Here is a 21,583-nt window from a genome sequence, read left to right as displayed (position 1 = left end):
TTTTGAATTAAACTAAAAGAAACACCCAATTAACTAAAACATTCTGGCCGAAATGTTTTGCCTTGAGAATTAGTAAATAATCCAAAAAGTCAATTTTGAAGAATAACCAACAAGAATATTAGAAAATATGACTAATTAAATATCTTATTTTTTTGAGAATCCAAATAATTAAAAAATATTAGTGTTTCGTTTATTTTTTAATAAATTTATATTTAAAAAAATACGAATATTTATAAAAGAAGGTGATATCTTTTAAAAAAAAACTGTCAACTAAAAATAAGATGTCAGCAGGCCCATTATAACCTGCTACCTGAAGGTTAAAAGTAATTTTACCAAGAAATTAAAATGGCTTTAAACATTTTTAGGAATTTGAATAGATTAGTTATTCAACCGAAGTGTTTCAATGGTATGACAACATTTCAAGTGAAGTTCTTTGGGAATCATATAATCTACTTATTCAACTTTTGTTTGTTGTTAAAAAGTAGGTCCCTCTTCTTATCTTGGAAAGATTGGAACCTATGAAAGATCTTTTATCAGATTGTCAAGTACAGAAGCAACTAAGTCAGAAGCGAAACCTAAAGTAGAAACAAGACGTAAGCATTTACAAATTTGGATTTTTCGTTTGCAAGAAATTTGTGCTAAATATACGCATTCTTCCGAACCGTTTCATTAAGTCACTAGAGTATGCCCAGCAAGGGTTGTAATTTACTTTCAAGTTTCTTTTCAATGTTTCATTTGATAATAATGTGAGAGTTGACTAAACTGTTCGATAAAGGAACTTCCACGTCTAAAGTTGAATTTCTGAAGTAAGTGTTTTTTTATGTAATTTACAAACATGCAGCATATCAGATGGTGAACAAATGCAAAAATAAAGCATATTTTACATTATAAAGTATTGAATTATCTTGCATCAGTATAAATTTACTTCATGTAAAACTTGCTTCATACTTTAACCTAATTTTTTTTTCACGAAAGTTGCTTTATACTTAATGAGATTGCCATATTATTAAATACAAATGACAAAGTATGGTAAATTCAAGATTATTATTTCATAATTAGCTTTTACGAGTTTTAATCCAGCTATGGCAACTGCTTCTTGTAACATTCAGCCTTAAAATTTATGATATTACACCTAGACTTGGATTTCAAGTTTTTCCTAAATAAAATAACATTTAAATTAGATCAAAAAAAACTCGGTGAACAGAAAAGCTTTTGTCATTTCTCATAGTTATTTTCCTTTTACATTTCTGATAATCCTACTCAATTTTTGGTATTTTAGAAGAGATAGTTTTATTTTTTTACATTATTCATTGTTTTAAACTTCGTCTTTGAGAATAAATAGCTTAAAGTACATTGTGAGTGATTTTGAAACTTGCCTGATATATTTTATTAATTATTGCTGTACAATTTTTTTTCATGTGCAGCCACTGTCCGAAAAACTGAAAGTCACGTCTCCCGTTCTATGCTCAGCTCGTTTGGCAGTTATGTAGCCGATTGTTTGCCAAAATTTGTACAAAAAGTACAAATAACTTCTTGCGACGAGTTGGAAATACTTATACACCCAGATGGGATACTGCCAGTTCTACAATTTTTAAAAGATCATCACAATGCACAGTTTGTCAGCTTGGTGGATGTCACTGCAGTGGATGTACCTACAAGGGAGTATAGATTTGAGGTAAGAGCTAATGAACTTGTCATCTTTCGTTTGTAGCTGCAGCATCTTATTCAATTTTAGTTTTGTTTTTTTTCCCCTTTATTATTAACTTATTTCTTGTTTCTCTACAGATTGTTTACAATCTTCTATCGTTACGCTTTAATTCACGTATCCGTGTAAAAACTTACACAGATGAATTGACGCCAGTAAATTCTGCGTGTGAAATCTTCAAAGCTGCTAACTGGTATGAAAGAGAAATTTGGGACATGTTTGGTGTATTTTTCGCTAATCATCCAGATTTAAGAAGGATTCTAACTGATTATGGATTCGAAGGACATCCGTTTAGAAAAGATTTCCCGTTGACTGGTTATGTTGAGGTAATTTTGTAAATATTTTAAACGGCAAAAAAAAATAACTAAATGAAAATAATCCTAGATTATTTAGAGATACCTATAATTTCGTTGAATAAGTTATAAATGAATAAGGTTCAGAAAAAAAAACTGGCTGTGCCATGGACACGGCCGTGTGTTGTACGTGAATACGTTTACGTAACGGGTTATATTTTTTATATAAAATATTTTTATTTATGTATTTAGGATAAAATCAAGGAAACAAAAAGCAGCAGTAAGTCTTTTTCTTTTGTTAGCTTCAATGAGCGCAGAAACCATAGACGATCACACACATCACATTTATGTCCGAATGGATTGTTGACAAACGTCGTAGTGAAACGTGCACTAGCTGCTGCCCAATGTGTCTTCATATCAACGATCGAACACAATCTATGCTATACAGTGCGTTGTCGATGTAGAAGCGATTTCATCATCCACTTGCATAATTTCAACCGCCCCAGCTGCAGATGTACTGGACACCGTCGTTAATCCGCTCGGTCGCATTCATTCTTTTTACGTTCCTAGGCACAGCTTGACTCGGTCATATGGAGTTTTATTATTACTATTCGATTGTTGTTGAGAAGCCCTTTCCAACCGTATACGATCTCTGTATTTGGTTTTGGCTTTTCGACGCGTATAGGCCGACATTATATATTTTTGATATTTTTTTATTCTAACTGCTTATTATGTTCACTGTCACTATTTTATACTAATGTTTTATATACAATCGATAGATTGTGACGACAGCTGACGATTAAAACTTAAACGAACATCGTAGCTTCTCCGAGTCAAAAGTTATACTAATCGCAAATCTCGACACGCAGCACTATGTTCTTAAAATGGCGGCGCTTTCCCCTCCACCTTGCTTATCGTAATGAATTCTTTGATCCTTTAGCTATCCAGTGGTCTAATTTAATTTTGGATGTAGACGATAGATTCGAAACTATAATGCCAAACTGTATCCCCCGATTTAGTTATCATTAGATTTTTTGGATTGCCTCCATATGATAGCAAATTTAAAGACGTATTCACGTCAAAAATGATCATGCGAAATTTTGTAAATTGAGTTTTCATCAAAAATATCTAGCCATTTCAGTACCTCTAGTACGATGATACGAGGCCTCCTTAGTTTATATAATCAATTAGGGTTTAATGTAACGTAGCGTGTTTTGGAAGAGAATTTCCAAAATAGTTGGTACTATTTTTTTTTCACTTCCTTGAGATTTTCTTTGGGAAATATGTGATTTTACATTTTAATGCCAACATCTATAACTGTTTTGTTTTTCTTCCAGGTAAGATACGACGACGAGAAAAAACGTGTCGTTTGTGAACCCTTGGAATTAGCTCAAGAATTTAGAAAATTTGAACTTTCAAGTCCTTGGGAACAGTTTCCAAATTTTAGAGATGTTCCCGAAGTTACTGAAATAAAAACCGATAAGAAAAAATAAAATACGAGCATTAGTATCATTTAGGAAATCTGTATAAATTAAATGTAAATGTTAAAAAAGAAGAATAATATGAAAGTTGGAAATTGTTTGATTCATTATTTCCAAAATGTAGAATAAAAGTAATGAAATTCTAATTAATTTTTATGAATTTATATGCCAGTTGGTTAATAATTGGTGTTGCAGTGGAGTACTACCGGAAATATGTCATGTTTCCGGAGGTTTTTTTTTCAAGAAGACTTCCTCTAACTTTCTAGTAGCTTGGTACGACCATCTGATGTTACATTAAAAGTGAGTAGAAGAAACTTCGTTCAAAGAGTATGTCTGCTCGTTCTATTTCGTAACTTCCTTAGTTACTCCTATAAAGGGAAATAAACGTATGAAATATTTGAAATTAATTTCTAGAAATTCAAAAATGTTAACTTTTCAGAATCATCATGCTTACAAACATTTATTCCAAATTAATCACTAATTATTTACGAGGTGTGTGGCTATTCTATAACGAGACTATTGCTATAAAACATTTTATTTTTTAAATTTATACATATTTAGTTATTATCACCTTCAGTATACACCCCTCCCCTATCACTAAAACGCTCCATGCGAATTTACCATTGTTCGAAACCGTGCAGGAAGTCTTTTTCTGTGAGCTACTGCATGACGCATGCCGCTTACTCTTTTACAGCTTCACAACGGACTGAAATCTTGTTCCTTTTAAAATGCAGATTTGACTTTTGGGGAACAGATTAAAGTCACATGGGGTCGCCAGGTCAGGCGAATAAGGCGGATGGCCTAAAAAAAACTGGGATGTTGTACTAGGCTAGAAACGTCGTCGTCTTGACAGACAATGCAGTGTGAGCCGGCGCCGGATTTGTCTTGATCTAGAACCCCGTGACTTGTTCTTCCACAAATCGGGACGTTTTTTTTCCTTACTCTTTCACGGAGTCGAGCAAACATCTCACGCTAGTAGTGTTGATTAATTATAATCGATATTTTCATCCGTTTTAGACGTGGAAGGGCGTTCCCGGGCCGCAGTCATCATCTCCGACGTTTTCTCGGCCATCTTGGAAACGCTTAAACCACTCAAAAACTTGCGCACGTGATAAACATTCATCGCCATAAACTTCTTTTAATAAAAAAGATAAGTTTCAGTAGCGATTTTAACCAAGTTTTGATGTGAAATTTCACGACAATTCGTTGCTCTACTAAGTTGTGTAGAATCGATGTTTTCGGCAAAACGAAACTAACACCTCTTACACAAACACGTCAGGTTCCGGTCAGACAGATTTCTCTACAAACACGTGAGGGGCTGCAATCGAAAGAGAAGGCTTTAAGCTGCACAACTGTCGGTCGTTAGGATTTGGCGCATGCATAGTTCTTCTGTAGCAGTATCAGTCTCGTTATTTAATAGCCACACCTCGTACTCATCTAAAATCTGGGCTTGAAAATACGAACTCTAATCTAAGGAAGGTAATTATTAAAAAGAATGTAAATATACAAGATCATTAGTATTAACAACCTTCTTTCTGACATATGGATTGTTGACATTAAAATGTTTTCATGTTTACTCGCTTTCATTTTGCTTCTTTCACAATTTTTTTTTTAATTTAATTTCTAGTATTTTTTTAAAAAAAGAAAACTAAAAATTTATTTAATTACCGTTTTCTAAAATAATAACACTTGGCGTATTAGCCAATCATTGAGCGCACACTAAATGGCATAAAATCAAAACAGCTGATGGGTTTTTATTTTAATCATTTTATTTGCTGTTTGCCTTAATTAAAATGAAAGACAGAGAGCTTTTAAAACAGTAACATTTCTTTTTTCTCTTCTTTTATATGTGCTGTACAAAAAGATAACAAAAATAAACATTTTTACATTGTTAAATACAAATTCTAACTAAACAAATTGCAAAGAAATAATTTTTTTTCATTTATAAAAGTAGAATATTAAATAATTATTTAATAAATTTTCCAAACTTTCACAATCTTGAAGTAAAATAAACATGGATTTATGTAAGTAAACGTTAAGTGGCTTTTTTTTTTCTTCACTAACGAATTAGAGCTTTAAACTCAGCTAGCTAAAGTGCTTGAACTTCATTTCTTTATTTTCGTTGAAATATTCAAATTTATTATAAATTTTAGATAAATAATTCTTTTGAAATTGATTAATCACTTGGGAGAGATTTTTTTGCCAGCATTAAATTAATGCTTAAATAACAGTTTGCCATAATTTTTGCAACCTCTATTTTGAATAGACATTGCTCAACTTTTTGTTTTATGGAAAATCGCATGGAATAAAATCGATTATTAGTGTCGAAGGTAAGAAATTCAAAAATAGATTTTATTAATTAATTTGTAATGGCATTTACGATTGTCATTAAATATGAATTAAACCGCAAATTGTTAAACTTAGGATGGAAGATTTGCGAGGAATCGGTCAAATAAAACAACTCGATAGGGAAAAAAACCAGTATAAGCGAAATTTTCTTGAAATGTGCCACATAGTAAAACAGAACAGCACAGTTAACTTTAGGACAGACACGTCGAATTTGGCCAACTGCTACAATTTTGTCATTAAAAAATAAATAGATATCCAAATTTTGTACTTAATTATTGCTGTTTTCTATGTTACTAACTCTGTAAATTGTTTTGTATTTGTAATATCCAGGCCCTGAAGAGGACAATATATTTGTCGAAACGTTGGCAAAAAGACGAGTTGTTTTATTTGACCGATTCCTCGCAAATCTTCCATCCTAAGATTGTCATTAAATTAATAAGAGGTCCAGGATTTAATGGCTTTTAAAATGTTGTTAGTGGTTTCTAGGAAGGCAGCGTGTGAGAGTAGCAAGAACTTCACTTTAAGGATTGGCATAGATTTACGAGGCTTTTTGTAGTCGACTACAAAACCATTTGTTTTTGTAGTTATGACCTAAGCGAGGGCGAAAAGGATATTCATAGCGTTTTTTGCAGGATGAGGCTGGATGAATTACGAATTATTCTTTTAGTTCTTCATATTGCTCTCTTATTTCTTGCACTAATCATGGTGTGGTGGGATTAGTTCCTTCCTACAAAAGCCTCGCGTTATCCTATCTACTGACACCGTATAATCCAGATATTACGAAGTCTCCTCACGTTTTGTTTCACGTCTCAAAAGGCAGACATCTGCAGCATGGACAAAGGCAATTTATAAAGGGTAAGAATTTGAAGAGAATACGATTAAGAAATCAAGTTCGCTAAGGGTTAGCTCCATTTTGGTACTAGTACCCAGGTAGTACAAAAACCATAGATCCATACAGAAAGTTGGTAAATAATAATAATAATTAAGTTTTGGACATCCACCAATTTGAGATAATTTTTTAATATGAATTCTATATTTTTTGTTTTCATAAATTGAATAACATGAGCTCATAATTGCTGTTCATTATTTTTGGTGACTGATTCATAGTTTCAATAGGATGAAAAAATTAATACCAGTTTTCAGTCGTGAAACATTTATTCTGCCTAATATTCGGCAGAATAAATGTTTCATGAGCTTATAAGTATAGATTAATACAATCCCTAATTGCAAAGAGGAGGCACAAATGTACTAGATCCCCACAGTTGCTCAACATTGACCAAAAAGAAATGTAAAAACTTCCCTGAATGGACCAGTCCTTTTCTCATCTAGGTTTTTGGCTTCCTTGCTATTATTCCAGCCGAACATCATCAATGAACTCACACGCTTTTAGAAGCCCTCAGTCGAACTTGTGAACAGCTAGCGGCAGGACTACTCTCCAACACCATTAATCCCTGTAATTCATGTTTGAAACTACTTTTAGTTCAACAAATACTTCACAGTAAATTACGAAAGTATGTAAATTTTAAAGACAGACAACATGACATGTACTACACACCGTGAGATGCAATAGATCTTTTAAGGTAGGTATTATCGGGATAGATTTTCCCGCCCTTATTCTCTTTTCTTTATCCAGATGATTAATCAAATTCACACGAATTATGGACTTAAATCAACTCAAAATTGTTAAAAGCAAAAATAATTACGTAGCAAATAATTTTTTTTTTTTTTTAAGAAAAAAGTATTCTCGACGTACCTTGTGAGCAGCTTTAAAATTTATTAAAGTAAACAATTCATACTGCAAAAATAAAGCAAATGTTTAAAAAAAACTTTTAGAATTGATCAAAATATTTTTATCACACCTTTTAAAAATTTTATTTTAAAAGTAATTGACAAGATTGATTTAGTTTTTTTACTAATAGGGATTTTTGTTTTGTTTAATATTTAAACAAAACTTGGCAACACTGAGTGACGTGCTAAATTTGTATATGAATATAAATAAGGTGAATCCCAATTTCTTAATTACACAAAGGAGAAAGCGAAAAGAAAACAAAAATTAATACAAATAAGTACAAAAAAAAAAGAATATAAAAATAAAAAGTATAATTAAAACAAATTTGTATTACATAAATTTGTTATATTTATGAATTCTAAAACATCGATTACTATAAAAGTAGTAAACACCGTGCTTCTATAATTATTATTTATATTAATTTATAAGTTAATGTAAATAAACTATCAGATATATTATTTATATGATTTTTTTTTTTAAGTTAATCTTACAATCTAATATTCTATGTTATCAAATAGTTTTATTACCGTTTATAAATTTTTTTTTACAATATTCAATTGCCATCTACTCTTATTTAACATCATTACACACATACATTCTAATCAATACAAATAATAATAAAAAAGTAAAAAAAAATGCCTATTGCACAAAATATTAATCAAATTTTATAATGGTCCCCACTTTAAATTAAGAATTTTTTGTTTTGTATTTTTTTGAGGACTCTCCCAAAAAATATTCTCGTGATTTTTTGGCATTTTTAACCTGAAGTAAATTTGTTTTTTTGTTGGGTTTTTTCTTTTTTTGGGAATGCATGATTAGTTTAGTGAATAATAGAAGCTTATTTTATAAATTTATTTTTAACAACTGCTTTTTTTGGGGGGCTACAAAATATGTTTGAGGAGAATTTATACACTTCGTAAAATTCACTCGAGGATTTTTTTTTAAACAACCATTGTCTATCAAATACTAACATATTTGGGACTAAATATAGTTCTGGATGCATGTACCGCCCGGCTTAAGAGACATAGTTGCCTACAGCTGTTCCAGACTTCTAGAACAATCCGGGAATCAGTTTTTAGGTGAAGACACATGAATTTAGTACTTTCAACACATCCTAGCCACATACGAACAGATGCAAACTCCTTTTTCTAAAAGCATTAGGCCGAGCCATTCATCCACAATAAGACTATCAATAAAATAGAATTAAGAGTGGTTATATGTAGATGTAGACATACCTCAGTGTTACAAATATGAATATATAGTTTTTCGTGACCGCAAATTGTTAAACTTAGGATTACAGTTTCTGTAACTCAACCAATCCGCATAACCACGCCCTGAAGAGGACAATATATTAGTTGAAACGTTGGCAAAAAGACGAGTTGTTTTATTTGACCGATTCCTCGCAGATCTTCCATCCAAAGTGGTTATAGACTTGGCGTAAACTGAGACGTGGAAACGACATACTAGCTAACATATCTTAAGACTTTGGAAGCGAAAAAAAAAAAAAAAAAATCAAGGAGTTCATAAGTAAATTGGATACAATGTAAGAAACGTATTGAATCTTCGATGGCTGTCCATACTGTCTCTTATTGGAAGAAATGAAATCAGTGTACATTGAACGCTTTGTGGTTACGCCCTTAAAGACATAGAAGATAAATCAAAGACATCGAAGAAATTTTTTGTATCGAGTTGCTGGTTATTTTGAATAGTCACCCCCCCGTACGGGGGAAGTGGACTAGCCACTTCTTCAGGTATTTTAGCATCCCTGCGGATATCCCACAGCCTAAGAAAATCGAACTCGAAATTCAACACTATCATCCAAACAGAAAGGCCTGCAAATGGTTTGATGTAGGCAATTATTTGGAATTTTGGTGATCTCACAGATGAACTGTCGTAGCTCATCAATACAAATGTACCCTACGAAAAAACCCAAACACATTCATACGCCCGCGCAGAAAGGACGCTATTTTGGCCTATTATTAGGGCTTTAGATAGAATAGGGTTTTCGTTCTATTCTAGCAGTAAATAACTAATAATTTCCCTTAAAGTCTTCTAAGCGAAGCTCGTACATCGTTAACCAAACACTTAATGACAATGGCTATAATCTCGATCCTCGATCTCGAGTAATTTCACAATTTTCTGATTCCAATATCTCCATGGTTTTTTCGTTTTCAACGCCTAATTTGGCTTTATATTCATTTACTCAGGTTATTGAGGAATTTTACCGTTTTAACTTTGCAATAAAATTACACTTATATCTGCTTCTTTTTTTTTTACACCCTGTCTGGAGAAAGTACTATAATATTGATGCCCTTAACATGTATAATTACCACTGCAAGTTTCACTTAAATTTTTTTTTATTATTCAGTATGAGAATAGTAACTTTCTATAAAAAATATCAAAAGAAACAACTCTAAATTTCAGAGAAAATATTAAAATACCTAAGGTTTTTCTTATTCAGAAGATTAATTATATTTACAAAAGATGTTCCTATTACCTCACAAATTTAAAACACACACATTTACTACATTAAAAAATTAAAAATACTAGTTATCAAAATATTTAGAAAATAAGAATAGTGTTTGAATTTTATGCCACTTTGGGTACCTTTTTTTTGTTTTTTATGGGCCAAATATGGGGCCCACTTTTATTGATTTGCATGGGCTTATGATCAACAATAACAACAACAACAACAGACTGTATACACAGATTTAATATCACCCCAAAATTTTTGTGCCTATTAAGCCTAAAGATGCACACGCAATTGTGTGTCCTAATTTTTTTCTTTTGAGAAACATGGTTAACTTTTAAGTGACATAAACTAAGACATAAGACGTTAAAAAAATTTGGTAAATTAAGAAAAAAATACAAACAATTATAAATAAGGACGGACAACTTAAAATAATTAAAAATTTATCTGATAATCAATAAAAATTAATTAAATACACACACAAAAAAAAAATAATGGTCTTTATTAATTTTTTTTTAATTTAATAAATTTTTAGACCCCCCTCCGCACACAAATCTTTCATTCATTAATTTTATTATAAAATTGTTAATTTTTTTTTTCATTTTTAGTTTTTACACCAAATTTTATAGATTTCTAATCACCCAAAAGATAGTACTATTTTATTATTACTTATTTTTTTCAACTTTAATTTTAACAATATTCTATAAATGCAAAAAGACTTATCTAAAATAGAGAAGAAACTGATAGAAATTTTGGTGACCCTTCTTGAATTAATTTTCATTTTATTTTTTATTTAGTTAATAATAATTAAATTAACTTATCAACTATATATAATTTTTTTTTTAAATCACATATTTTTAATTATAATTTCGTGTATGTATTACATACAATATTCTACATTTATATACCTTAAATACACCCCAATATAGTTATTTTTCTGTCTTTTTCTACAACCAAGATTGTTTTTATTTTAATTTTAATTATTTATTTATTACATATTCTTTTTTTATGTTTAAGCTTTCTTTTTAATTTACGGAACAATTCCCGTGCACACGTTTTCATTATTTATATAAAATAAATTTATATAAGTAATATATAAATATGTAAAACAATAAATACAAAATATATATTTATTTAAACAAAAAAAACAAAACAAAAACTTGGTGATAAATAATAGTTTTTTTTTTAATGTTTAAAGGTTATTGGGACGAACGAAAAGAGTTGAAAGGTCAAAAAAGGAAATTGGAGTAAGGAGGTAAAGGGTTTTATTTATACTTTCTAATATATAAGTTAAAAAATATATCATTTATATTTATATATATATATATATATATTATATAATACTATACATATAGTACGCCGTGATTTGTTTTTTAAATTGAGATGGCTGCGGTTTTTAATTTTAACAGCTGGTTTGTATTTAGTTTTTATTTCAATTTGATTTTGGAGAGTCATGTTTCGAAAAGAGCAATCCGACGATTTAGAAACACTATACAGAAATTGAAAATAGTTACACGTTTATATCGATTGGATTAGTCGGGTAGGCCCCACATTTAAAAAAAGAAAAAGAAAAAAAAGAAAGTGTATTGCTTTTTAATAAATGTTTTACTAACCTCAAAGAGAGGAAAAATCAGCCATCCAATTTTAAGGATGAAGGAAAAGCCCTTTTGGTCTTAAGAGTTAAAATTTTGGTTTATTGACACACAATTTACTAAAGGATTTAGATTCATCTCCGAATCCTTAAAAAAGAGAAGGATTTGGAAAGTGTCTGAAAAAAAAAACAGGCCGCTAAGTGTCTGAATCCGGCTGCGGATTAGTACTTTAGGGAGATTTTCCAGGATACGTCGTGAGGTGGCTGGATATACTGAACTACATAGGGAAGTTCCTATGGAGAAATTCAGAATACCCTTCTTACCAAGAGGGTTCTGGCTAAAAGAATAGTGAAGGATGTGACCTTTGTTCCCTGTGTCTGAAAAAGGAAATCTTGAGAAGCAAACCTTGAGAGAATAAAACAGATCGAATCCTGAAGGATCTTCCCTCCCTCCACTGAGAACATAATGTTGCTCTCTTCCAATATTCTGAGGGACAGATCGAATCCTGAAGGATCTTCCCTCTCCGGCCGCTGAGAACATAATGTTGCTCTCTTCCAATATTCTGAGGGACAGATCGAATCCTGAAGGATCTTCTCTCTCCGGCCGCTGAGAACATAATGTTGCTCTCTTCCAATATTCTGAGGGACAGCTCGAATCCTGAAGGATCTTCTCTCTCCGCCCACTGAGAACATGACCGTTTAATATTCTGAGGGACGTTTACTGATTAATTTGAAGGAATCCCTGCACTATAATTATAGAACATCATATTGTAGTCGAGCTAAGAGGTCTATGCTTGCCAGAAGCCATTTTAGGCATAATTTAAAAAACAAGTGTCACTCTATCAGCTATTAATACTTATCCACAGCCTTGAGAACAGTTTTTTGTTTTGTCTAATTATTCTTATACCTACGTAAGTATGCAATTTTAAGCTATAAAGAGAAAAATATTAACCAAAACAAAAAGCTATGTTTACTGATTTGAATGCTCAACAGGTTTGAAGTGTGACCCAAAAAAATTAATGTGAACATAATAATTTTTACGTGTCTTTATTTTAAACATTACGTATCCAGCCTCAGATGTAAATCGGCAGTCTCTTCGTGTTCACTCTCCGTGTCTACAGAGCCGGCTCGATCTACTCCACGCCTTTTCCAAGCTTCTAGTCTCATGATCTAGAGAAAAGTAATGTGCAAATTAAACATTATATATCTGTTTACTATATGAACATGCCTACGGACATAAATTAGAAAAATCTTAGCATGCTGTGAATTCAGATGGGAGATCATTATTTTATGAATGAATCATTATTTAATGATGAAAATTATTTATTTCCATTGGAAAAACGGCTTACAATTAACAGTTAAGATTAAAATGGGGGAAAAGGCTTTGGAGCTCTTTGTTTTTTCGGTGCAAAGCCAGCTTCTGAACGGTGCTCTCCCGATACAGACAACACTGTCCATCAGCGCGGACATTGAGCTGTAAGAAGCTGACTAGGAAGTAAGAGTAGAGAAAATCTGAAGGTTACCCTTTCCTCTTTGATCATTATACGAGGGGCGTATTATACGGTAAAAGAATGTAGGAAATAATTTGATGGTTTCTTCATGGTCCAGGGTGGAGAATTTAAGAAAGAAAGTTTTAGAACAAAATGGCACGTTTTCAAGTATCAATGGCGTTATAAATTGGGAAATTAATATAAATTTAAATAAATAAATATAAATATAAATATAAATATAAATTTTGTCAAGGGTAGGGCGCTTTTACCGTTCCTCTATATTGTTTAGTATTTCTCCAAGTGTAAAAGAAGTTCCAGACGAAGGGCTACTCCAAATTTATGGCAACAATGGCTCCGTTGGCTAAGAATAACAGTAAGCATGAATACCCTAACAGTTTTGAATATGTTAGGAGATCCACAGAACTACTTGACATACTGAATTTTGCAAATCATTTTAAGAACCATCCCCCCCCCCAAAAAAAATCGCCTACAATTTTCCATTACCATCTATGCAATATTTTCCATAATTATTGATTTTATTTCAACAGTATGTATATTCTGTAGTTACGAATTTGAAAGTTTAACTGCATGCTTCATGCAAAAAATGAATTAAAAATGGCAAGGGGGTAAATTGCACACAGAAAAAAGTAATAGCATGCAAAAGCAGAGTGCAACTTACTCTACCCATCTCCAAGGTTCTATGTCCGGCGTTGAAGGCGTCATCAGCTAGAATATACAGATATTTATGTTGTGCTTTAAAATATTACATTTTTTAAATGAATGCAATCAACACTTAATCCTAACTACAGATTTTAGTCCAGTAGTAGTAATTTATTTTCTTTTATTATTGTATTCTACTTTATTTATAACCTCCACTGGGAAATGTGTAACCTTTTACTTATTGAAAAATTGAGAAAACTATTGGAGAAATTTTTGAAACATGCTCTTGATGTTTATTATTATTTATATTTAAATTATTGGAATATTTAATCGAATGAACGCTACATGTTAAAATTATGATCTTTTTACTATCGTAATGAAACAATCGTAATTAACATGTGTTGCAGACGTGCTAGAAATCGATATTTTTTCAAATGATACCGCAGATCATAAACATGTAGTCAGCTAGATGTGATCGATATTCCCTCTCGGTAGTTTTTGCTTTTGATGTCTCTGAATAACCTGACAATTTTACTAAATTCGGAATTGCTTAATATTATAATTACATTGTTTTTTTCTTTCACTCTCGAAACACAACAATACTTCGAAGAACAAAACTTGGAGAAACACTGCCATAATGTTGTAATATACTCAAGTTAATTAAAATTACTGAATTCTCTCGTAATACTGTACTATTTTGCCGTGCAAAATATATTGAATTTTGGTCAAGTTATAAAGATTTTGTGAAGTGCTAATCAAAATAAAACACCAAAAATAATAAAGCTGTGGTACATATTTTTATAAAACTATTTATAGTGTAACTTGAAACATAGAAAACTTGAGAGAATTTTTTACTGAATTTTGTGTTAACATGAAAATAAACAAATTTAATGAAAATTATAAATAAGCTGCTTCTGGAAGAGTTATTTATTTTAAGAAATGAAATTATAGAAATATGTGTTTAGTTAGGTTGCTTAACAATGTGCAAATAAATGGTTGCAAATAAATACTTATGTATCCCGCTTGGTTGCTTTTTTTTAATGAGGAAAAATAAATATTACTTACAGGGTTTTTCTTAAGATACTGCCGATTAAAAGAGGCACTTGAAAACATTGAAGTCTTTGGTATAATTTGCAGAGTGAAGGCCCTTTTCCCAGACTATGATTTATTATATCGAGAGCTAATGGAAGTGACACAAACCAGTTCCCTAATCAACTTAGAATAGGTAGTTTTTCACACCGGTTAATTAAGCCATGTCTTCTGGACCAATTGGACGGACAATTGCAAGAGAGAAAAAAAAATCGTGAGTGAAAGAATCTATTCATAGACAATCGTATAATGTGTATTGGACAAAAACGGGAATAGAAAAATAAGTACATTTTTTAATATTTCCATCCAGGAAAATGAAATCTTGCACTTCTAGGGCGAGAACTTCTCATTCAATGTCCTCGCAACTAAAATAGTCCCAACCATTTCAACGTGTCCAACCTCAACTTGTCGTCCCATTTGGCTGGGCGAACAAACTCCGACAATCAATAAGATATTAAGGCTACAAACATGAGCTTACTGTATTCATTACTTCGCAATTTCAGAACTGATACGAGTCACTGGTTTCACGAATAACCTCCCCCAAAAAACTGCAAATCGCTGACGGATATACGAGAGTCGTTTGAAAAGTCGGTGCAAAGTCAGAGAGTAGCACTACTGGCGCGTATCGAAGTTATGTTTAGTTAGTAGCATCTCTTGGAAGAACACACACCAAGTTTCAGCCAGATCGGTCTATTTCTTTGTGTTTGGCATTCGTTTGAATCGAGGAAGTCGAGTGATTTTCAAAAAGTGGACGAAAAAGAATTTCGTGTGTTGATTAAACACTACTTTATGAAAGGCAAAACGCCTCAGGAGACTAAAGAAAAGCTTGATAAACATTATGGTTTACTCTGCACCTTCGATTAGAACAGTTTACAAGTGGTTTCAAAATTTTCGGAGTGGCCATATGGGCACAAGTGACGCTGAACGTTCTGGACGCCCTGTTGAGGTTACTACTCCAGAAATCATTGATAAAATCCATGATATGGTGATGGATGACAGAAGAGTGAAGGTGCGTGAGATTGCTAGTGCTGTGGGCATCTCGAATGAACGGGTACATAATATTTTGCATCAACATTTGGACATGACAAAGCTATCCGCAAGATGGGTGCCGCGATTGCTTACGCTTGACCAAAAACGAAATCGTGTGAAGTGTTGCAAGGACGGTTTGCAGCTGTTCCAGAAGAATCCGCAGGACTTTAAGCGTCGTTTCGTCACTGTGGATGAAACATGGATACATCACTACACACTCCTGAGACCAAAGAACAATCTAAACAATGGGTTACCAAAGGGGAATCTGCGCCAAAAAAGGCGAAGACCGTTCCTTCGGCCGGAAAGATTATGGTGACTGTCTTTTGGGATTCGCAAGGAATAATCCTCATCGACTATCTGGAAAAGGGTAAAACTATTACAGATGCATATTATTCATCGTTATTGGACCGTTTGAAAACCGAGCTGCAAGAAAAACGCCCACGATTGGCCCACAAAAAAAAGTCCTTTTCCATCACGACAACGCACCAGCTCACACCTCAGCAGTTGTGGTCGCAAAATTAATGGAAATAGGGTTCCAACTCGTTTCACATCCCCCCCTTATTCTCCAGACTTGGCTCCCTCGGACTACTATTTGTTCCCCAATATGAAGAAATGGCTGGCGGGAAAAAGATTTTATTCAAACGAGGAGGTGATTGCAAAAACGAATGGCTATTTTTCAGACTTGTACAAATCCTATTATTCGGAAGGGATCAACAAACTAGAGCAGCGTTGGACGAAGTGTATAAGCCTAAAAGGAGACTATGTTGAAAAATAAAAAAGGTTTACCCCAAAAAATTAAGTAGTTTTTATTTTTGCACGGACTTTTCAAACGACCCTCGTACAACCATTTATAGCAGCCATATTGCCAGAATAAATAAACAGATTAAAGAAAAAGATACCTTCACCAGAAGTGAAATTTATTATTATTTATAGTGAATTTTTATTATTATTAGTTACAGAAATTATTAAAAATTATAATATTTGTGAAAAACGAAGCCAAAATGTGCGTGATTTGTATTAAAGGTTTTTTTTTAGCTCCATAATTTTAATAAACATTTAAAATGGCGAAGCATCGTAAGCTCCACACCAAAAACAACAACTTTCTTTTTTTTGAATGACCAGTGAAGAAAAAAACAAAGATTTTCCACTTACCTCAGCTTTCATTTCTCCCATTTTCTCTTGTAGTTCTCGAACTTTTTCACTATCATCAATATGGCTTCTCAGTTCACCTTCAGCAGCCATTTCTGAATTCTGAGAAAAGAGAAGATCTTTCAGAGCTTGCAGTGGAAATATTTAATGATATAAGGTAAAAATCTAAGGGGCAGAGCTTAAAAGTCAAGTATTCGGATAGTCATGGCAGTGATTAGACCTCAGGTCGTATGGTAGTGGCTAGGAATAACGGGAGATTTTTGTAAAATTCAGAGATTAGTTCAGCAGGGAAAAGTCTGAGAGTTCCTATACTTTCAGCAGCTATGGAAGAGGATGCTACATCTGGCTAGATGTATTATCCTTGCCGGGAGGCAGGGATATAGGGCCTAACGTGGGGTTAGATCCTGTGGGCCTGTACGCCACTATTTTTTATTAAAGAATTTTTCAGCATAAATATAAGGTAAGAAAAATAAGCGTTCATTATATATTTAATACCTTAAGTTCAAGTCGTGAAATTTTCTGTGTCAATTCTGCAATCAACTGAGAGCTTTCAGCATCTCTAATTCGCGCCATCATTAGTTCATCTTTCATCTGAAATTATTTAAAGAATTTTGTTTGTAATTCGAAAATACATATTTCTGACATACGCTAAATAAATTATGAATTATTTCTTGAAGAATTTAAACTCACTTTAGATTCTAAATCTGCATACTTATGCAAATGTTCCCTACATTTCGCTGCCATTTCTTTAATTTTACTTTCAGAAGATTCTAAAGTTTCCGCTAATCTCTTGTTATCTTCATCTTGACGTTTCACCTGATTTCCGCTCACCTGCACTTGGGTTTCGAGCTCCATTACCTGTAATTTTATAGGAGATTTTTTAATTAATTCTGCAACAAATTTTTTTAAAAAATCCTAGAATTCTAAGAGCTAGCAGCGGTTGTTCTTTTTCAACAACGCTGGAATATGTACGCGATCTGAATGGCGTAGTAGAGAACAGAAGTATAATTATAAAAGTTTCGTAAGATTTCGATTTTCAGTAAAACAAGGACCAGAATATTGTGTATAAACCCTTTACATTTGGAGCAAAATTCTCCAGCAAATATCCAGATTTTTGAATAAGCTAGTGTAACATTTTATTTAGCTTCCCCAATCACCGAAGACTTAATATATCCCCGGGATCTAGAGCAATCTAAAAAAAAAAAGTGACTTTAAAGATTAGTTTGTGCTTACTTTAAGTTTGAGCTCTTTAAGTTCCATAAGTGCTTCTAATTCTTTCAGTTTTGAAGTTTTAACTTCATCTTCAAGACGTTGTACATCCGCACTTTTACTATCCCAGAAAAGACCTAATTTCTTTGGTGTTGAATCCGGACCAGTTGCTGGGTCTGGTCTATGTTCCTAAAATAGAAATTTCAAAAACTTGGAGTAAAGAAAAAAATAAATAAATATATATATTTAAAAAAAATAAATTCTAATACCTGTAAATAACTTTGCCACTGAGTGCTCAATTCTGTTACTCTTTGGCGGAGGTCTTTAAGACTCAGGTTTGCTTCTGCTTCTCGCAGTTTGACCGCGATTAGCTCTTCTTGGAGATGAGCCACTGAATTGTCCACTGTACTCTCCCTTAGGGTCTTTTTGTCCTTTTGAATGAAATATGACAAATGATAATAATAATTTAAAAGCATCAAAGATTTGAGTAGATGGACGAGTTTCAGTGTTCAAGCAGTTTAACTAGTATTCAGATGTCTGGAGGAAGCTGAGTAGAGGCGTTAAAGAGTGTAGGAATTGAGTCAACATTTTAACTCATTTGCTTACGGATCTTTTTTGGTATTCAGAAAAACTAGCAACTCGCTCTTTTTTAATGCAAACACATTTGTAAAGATTACAATTTATTAACAAACAAAATTAATTATTTCATGACAACAGGTACCTCGAGGTACATCTGTTTTCTGCTAAAATTGATCTTCACGCTAACGAGTTCTTCGTTAATGTCCATCCTCACCGGATTTTTCTATCTTTAATTGACTTCCTCTCTTTTCAAATTGGCAATTCAAGCTTTTTCTTTAAAAGGATAAAGTTAACGGATTGATTTACAAAATCTGTGAAGGAATCTGTGAATTGTTGTTAGGATCGTTTAGAAAAGCAGTCAGTTACCTGTTCTAAATCCTGAATCTTAGCTCTCAGATCCCTGATTAGAGCATCATTTTCAGCCTCTCGCAGTCTCACCTTGAACAGTTCATCTTGTAAACAGGCTAACATCTCCTCTTTCTGTGTTAACTGTTCCTTTTTGGCCGTGATTTCTTCCAGTGAACTTTGACAGGAATTTTGCTAGCAAAATAGAATGGATTAGTCGATTATTCCTCCCCATGGGTAAAAACTTTATTGAAAATAAAGTAAATAAATTAAAATAAAATATATTGCTGCAAAGTACTGTTCATCTTGTTTGATGACTGATCCATCAATCCAATGAAAAAAAAAAGATTATTCAGTCAAATTCAGTCATATGACCTTGTCTCTTAGTGATCTTCAGGGTTTATACTCATGAAACGACGGTTACATGTTTTACATTATGCGTTTAAGTAAACACCTGACTCTTTAGGTGCTCTGCACCTCAGTAGTTACACATTGGGACCAAAGATACCAAACTTTAAGGTAAACACGCCCAGTGGCAACTTATCGCAAAATATTACAACTGTTTACAAGTAAAAGCCCTGAAGATGAACCGAGTTCCCAGCTCTAAATAAAAACAATTATGGCTGTAATTGACAATAAACTTACTCCACCTTAATATAAACTACTTAGTACTTACATTCTGCTCTATAACCAAGGAGAGATGTTTGATTTCTTCTTGGGCAACCTCTAGCTGGTGCGATGTCTGTAAATGTGTCATTCGCAACACTTGCAACTCTCTCTGTACGGCAAAAGCAGTCTCCTCTTCCTCAGCTCTTGACACTTGTCCTCTGACCAGCCTATGTGCCAATTCGGATGATTCTGCCTCCAATAATTCTACTCTTTGTCTTAGTAAACGATTTTCTTGCCGTAGTCTCTGTAATGGTAATTTTTTATTGGAATTCAATACAGTGTACATGATATGTATAGGCGTGCAAAATCATGCCAAAAAGTTGGCAGGACTCTTCCAATGGAAGTACTCGCCTGTCATTTTAACCTACGTACGTACTTTGAAGGTTACAGATTACAGTCGGAAATGAAGAAATCTCGGGGCTAGCGATGTTTTAATCTTCTAGGAGAATTATCGGGTATGATGGGCGAGGGCAGTCTTTCTAAAAGTGGGTTAGGATGAGCATATGGAGGGCCATGAAATTTATATTATTATTATACAACTATTAATGAACAAGTTTAAAAAAAAAATGCTAATAAAAAATAATGCACTAAAAAATACGAAAACACTTTTTACAAAATGCTTATACCAACACGCATTATTTTTGTTTGTGTCCTTTTATTGACATCAGATTTTAGCTCAAGTAATTGAAAGTACAGTAATTTAGTACAGTAATTGAAAAAAACACTGCCATTTTAAGTTCATTATTCCATTAAATTGAGTGTATTTCACTTTATCAAAATATTTAAATACAATAAGGAAAAAGAAGCGTCTGAAAGAAAAATGTTAGGAATAAAATCTAATAATTTCTTTTGAGCTGGATTCTCGAATTTAATGCGAAAATTCATTAGGAAAAGCACTATCATTTAAGTTTTCTTTATTTTATTATTATTACTTTTTGATTAAAGGGCGTATCACGAACATTTGAGCTGTGAAAAGCTGCTTGGAAGAGAAAAATCAAAGGACCAACAGCTGAATACGATAATTTTTTGTTATTATTAGTTGAATAAAATTTTTGTATCAAAGGACCAACAGCTGAATACGATAATTTTTTGTTATTATTAGTTGAATAAAATTTTTGTATCAAAGGACCAACAGCTGGATACGATAATTTTGTATTTATTATTAGTTGAATTATTATCTTAATAATAATTACCCTGAGTTCGACCATATCCTCTTGTTCTTTGGTTTTCATGACGGTATATTCTTTTTTCAATTTTTGCATTCGTTTCGTATTAAATTTTATGTTATACGCGAGATTCATTAAAGCTTCCGGATCGGCGTCCGCCTTTACTGGTAACTCTTTTTGGAAAAACTGTAAGCAAAAAAAAAATATGTATAAAATAACTATAAATAAATATCCGATTCTGAAACGAACAAAAGTTTCATTGTGGGTGTGTTAAAGTGTATCTATAAAATATCAAAAAATATTACTGGGTACTGTAAATGTGGTTAGATTTACAGGGTCATATTGTTGATTTTATCCTAGGCCTATGCACGTTTATTTGTATCGCTGACCTGGTTTTGGACTTACATTCTTCATCAGAGCTTGAATATTCCTTTTCTCTACACCAAAAACTAGGTGAAGATCAGAAACTGGTTAGGGGTTACAATAAAACGTGCATGTTACGACAGGATAAATTTCAACG

At 32.5% G+C, this 21,583-nt stretch overlaps 2 protein-coding genes across 16 annotated transcripts in view; one reads left to right on the top strand and one right to left on the bottom strand.

Moving 5' to 3' along the window:
• The first annotated feature begins 252 nt into the window (after positions 1 to 252).
• Positions 253 to 3,625, top strand: ND-30 (NADH:ubiquinone oxidoreductase core subunit S3). Of its 3 annotated transcripts, none has more exons than XM_074117085.1 (5): positions 253 to 406; positions 483 to 593; positions 1,425 to 1,675; positions 1,786 to 2,031; positions 3,336 to 3,625. In XM_074117085.1, the coding sequence occupies exons 1-5, from the start codon at positions 346 to 348 to the stop codon at positions 3,489 to 3,491; spliced, it is 825 nt and encodes a 274-aa protein (XP_073973186.1). In that variant the 5' UTR covers positions 253 to 345; the 3' UTR covers positions 3,492 to 3,625. The 3 variants fall into 3 exon arrangements, with proteins under 3 accessions (XP_073973186.1, XP_073973187.1, XP_073973188.1); XM_074117086.1 differs by having other exon boundaries at positions 259 to 406; positions 486 to 593; XM_074117087.1 differs by lacking the exons at positions 253 to 406; positions 483 to 593 and adding an exon at positions 1,002 to 1,029.
• Positions 3,626 to 4,983: 1,358 nt separating this feature from the next.
• The window catches only part of Evi5 (ecotropic viral integration site 5), a 130,341-nt gene continuing 113,741 nt past the window's right edge, over positions 4,984 to 21,583 (bottom strand). For 10 of the 13 annotated variants that reach the window (XM_074117073.1, XM_074117077.1, XM_074117072.1 and 7 more), the window contains 9 exons: positions 21,091 to 21,249; positions 19,905 to 20,141; positions 19,250 to 19,423; positions 18,574 to 18,735; positions 18,329 to 18,493; positions 17,786 to 17,953; positions 17,591 to 17,686; positions 17,099 to 17,197; positions 7,914 to 12,848 (listed from right to left, as the gene is read on the bottom strand). In XM_074117073.1, the coding sequence (XP_073973174.1) occupies positions 12,738 to 12,848; positions 17,099 to 17,197; positions 17,591 to 17,686; positions 17,786 to 17,953; positions 18,329 to 18,493; positions 18,574 to 18,735; positions 19,250 to 19,423; positions 19,905 to 20,141; positions 21,091 to 21,249 (1,371 nt within the window). In that variant the 3' untranslated portion in view covers positions 7,914 to 12,737. Of the gene's footprint in view, positions 12,849 to 13,847; positions 13,895 to 17,098; positions 17,198 to 17,590; positions 17,687 to 17,785; positions 17,954 to 18,328; positions 18,494 to 18,573; positions 18,736 to 19,249; positions 19,424 to 19,904; positions 20,142 to 21,090; positions 21,250 to 21,583 lie in introns of all 13 variants that reach the window. The other 3 variants (XM_074117070.1, XM_074117069.1, XM_074117067.1) reach the window with 2 other exon arrangements.

The sequence above is a fragment of the Rhodnius prolixus genome, unplaced genomic scaffold, assembly GCF_049639745.1.
Source record: "Rhodnius prolixus isolate KJV_2025 unplaced genomic scaffold, Rpr scaffold_2, whole genome shotgun sequence".
Taxonomy (NCBI): domain Eukaryota; kingdom Metazoa; phylum Arthropoda; class Insecta; order Hemiptera; family Reduviidae; genus Rhodnius; species Rhodnius prolixus.
The sequence above is the reverse complement of the archived record's forward strand: the minus strand, read 5'-3'. Positions and strand labels throughout refer to the sequence as shown.

Excerpts from the sequence above, each read along its gene's own strand:
- ND-30 (XM_074117085.1), top strand. The coding sequence starts at position 346 with ATGGCTTTAAACATTTTTAGGAATTTGAATAGATTAGTTATTCAACCG. Across the intron at positions 407-482 it reads TCAACCGAAGTGTTTCAATG|TAGGTCCCTCTTCTTATCTT; the intron begins GTATGACAACAT and ends GTTGTTAAAAAG. Across the intron at positions 594-1,424 it reads ACCTAAAGTAGAAACAAGAC|CCACTGTCCGAAAAACTGAA; the intron begins GTAAGCATTTAC and ends TTTCATGTGCAG.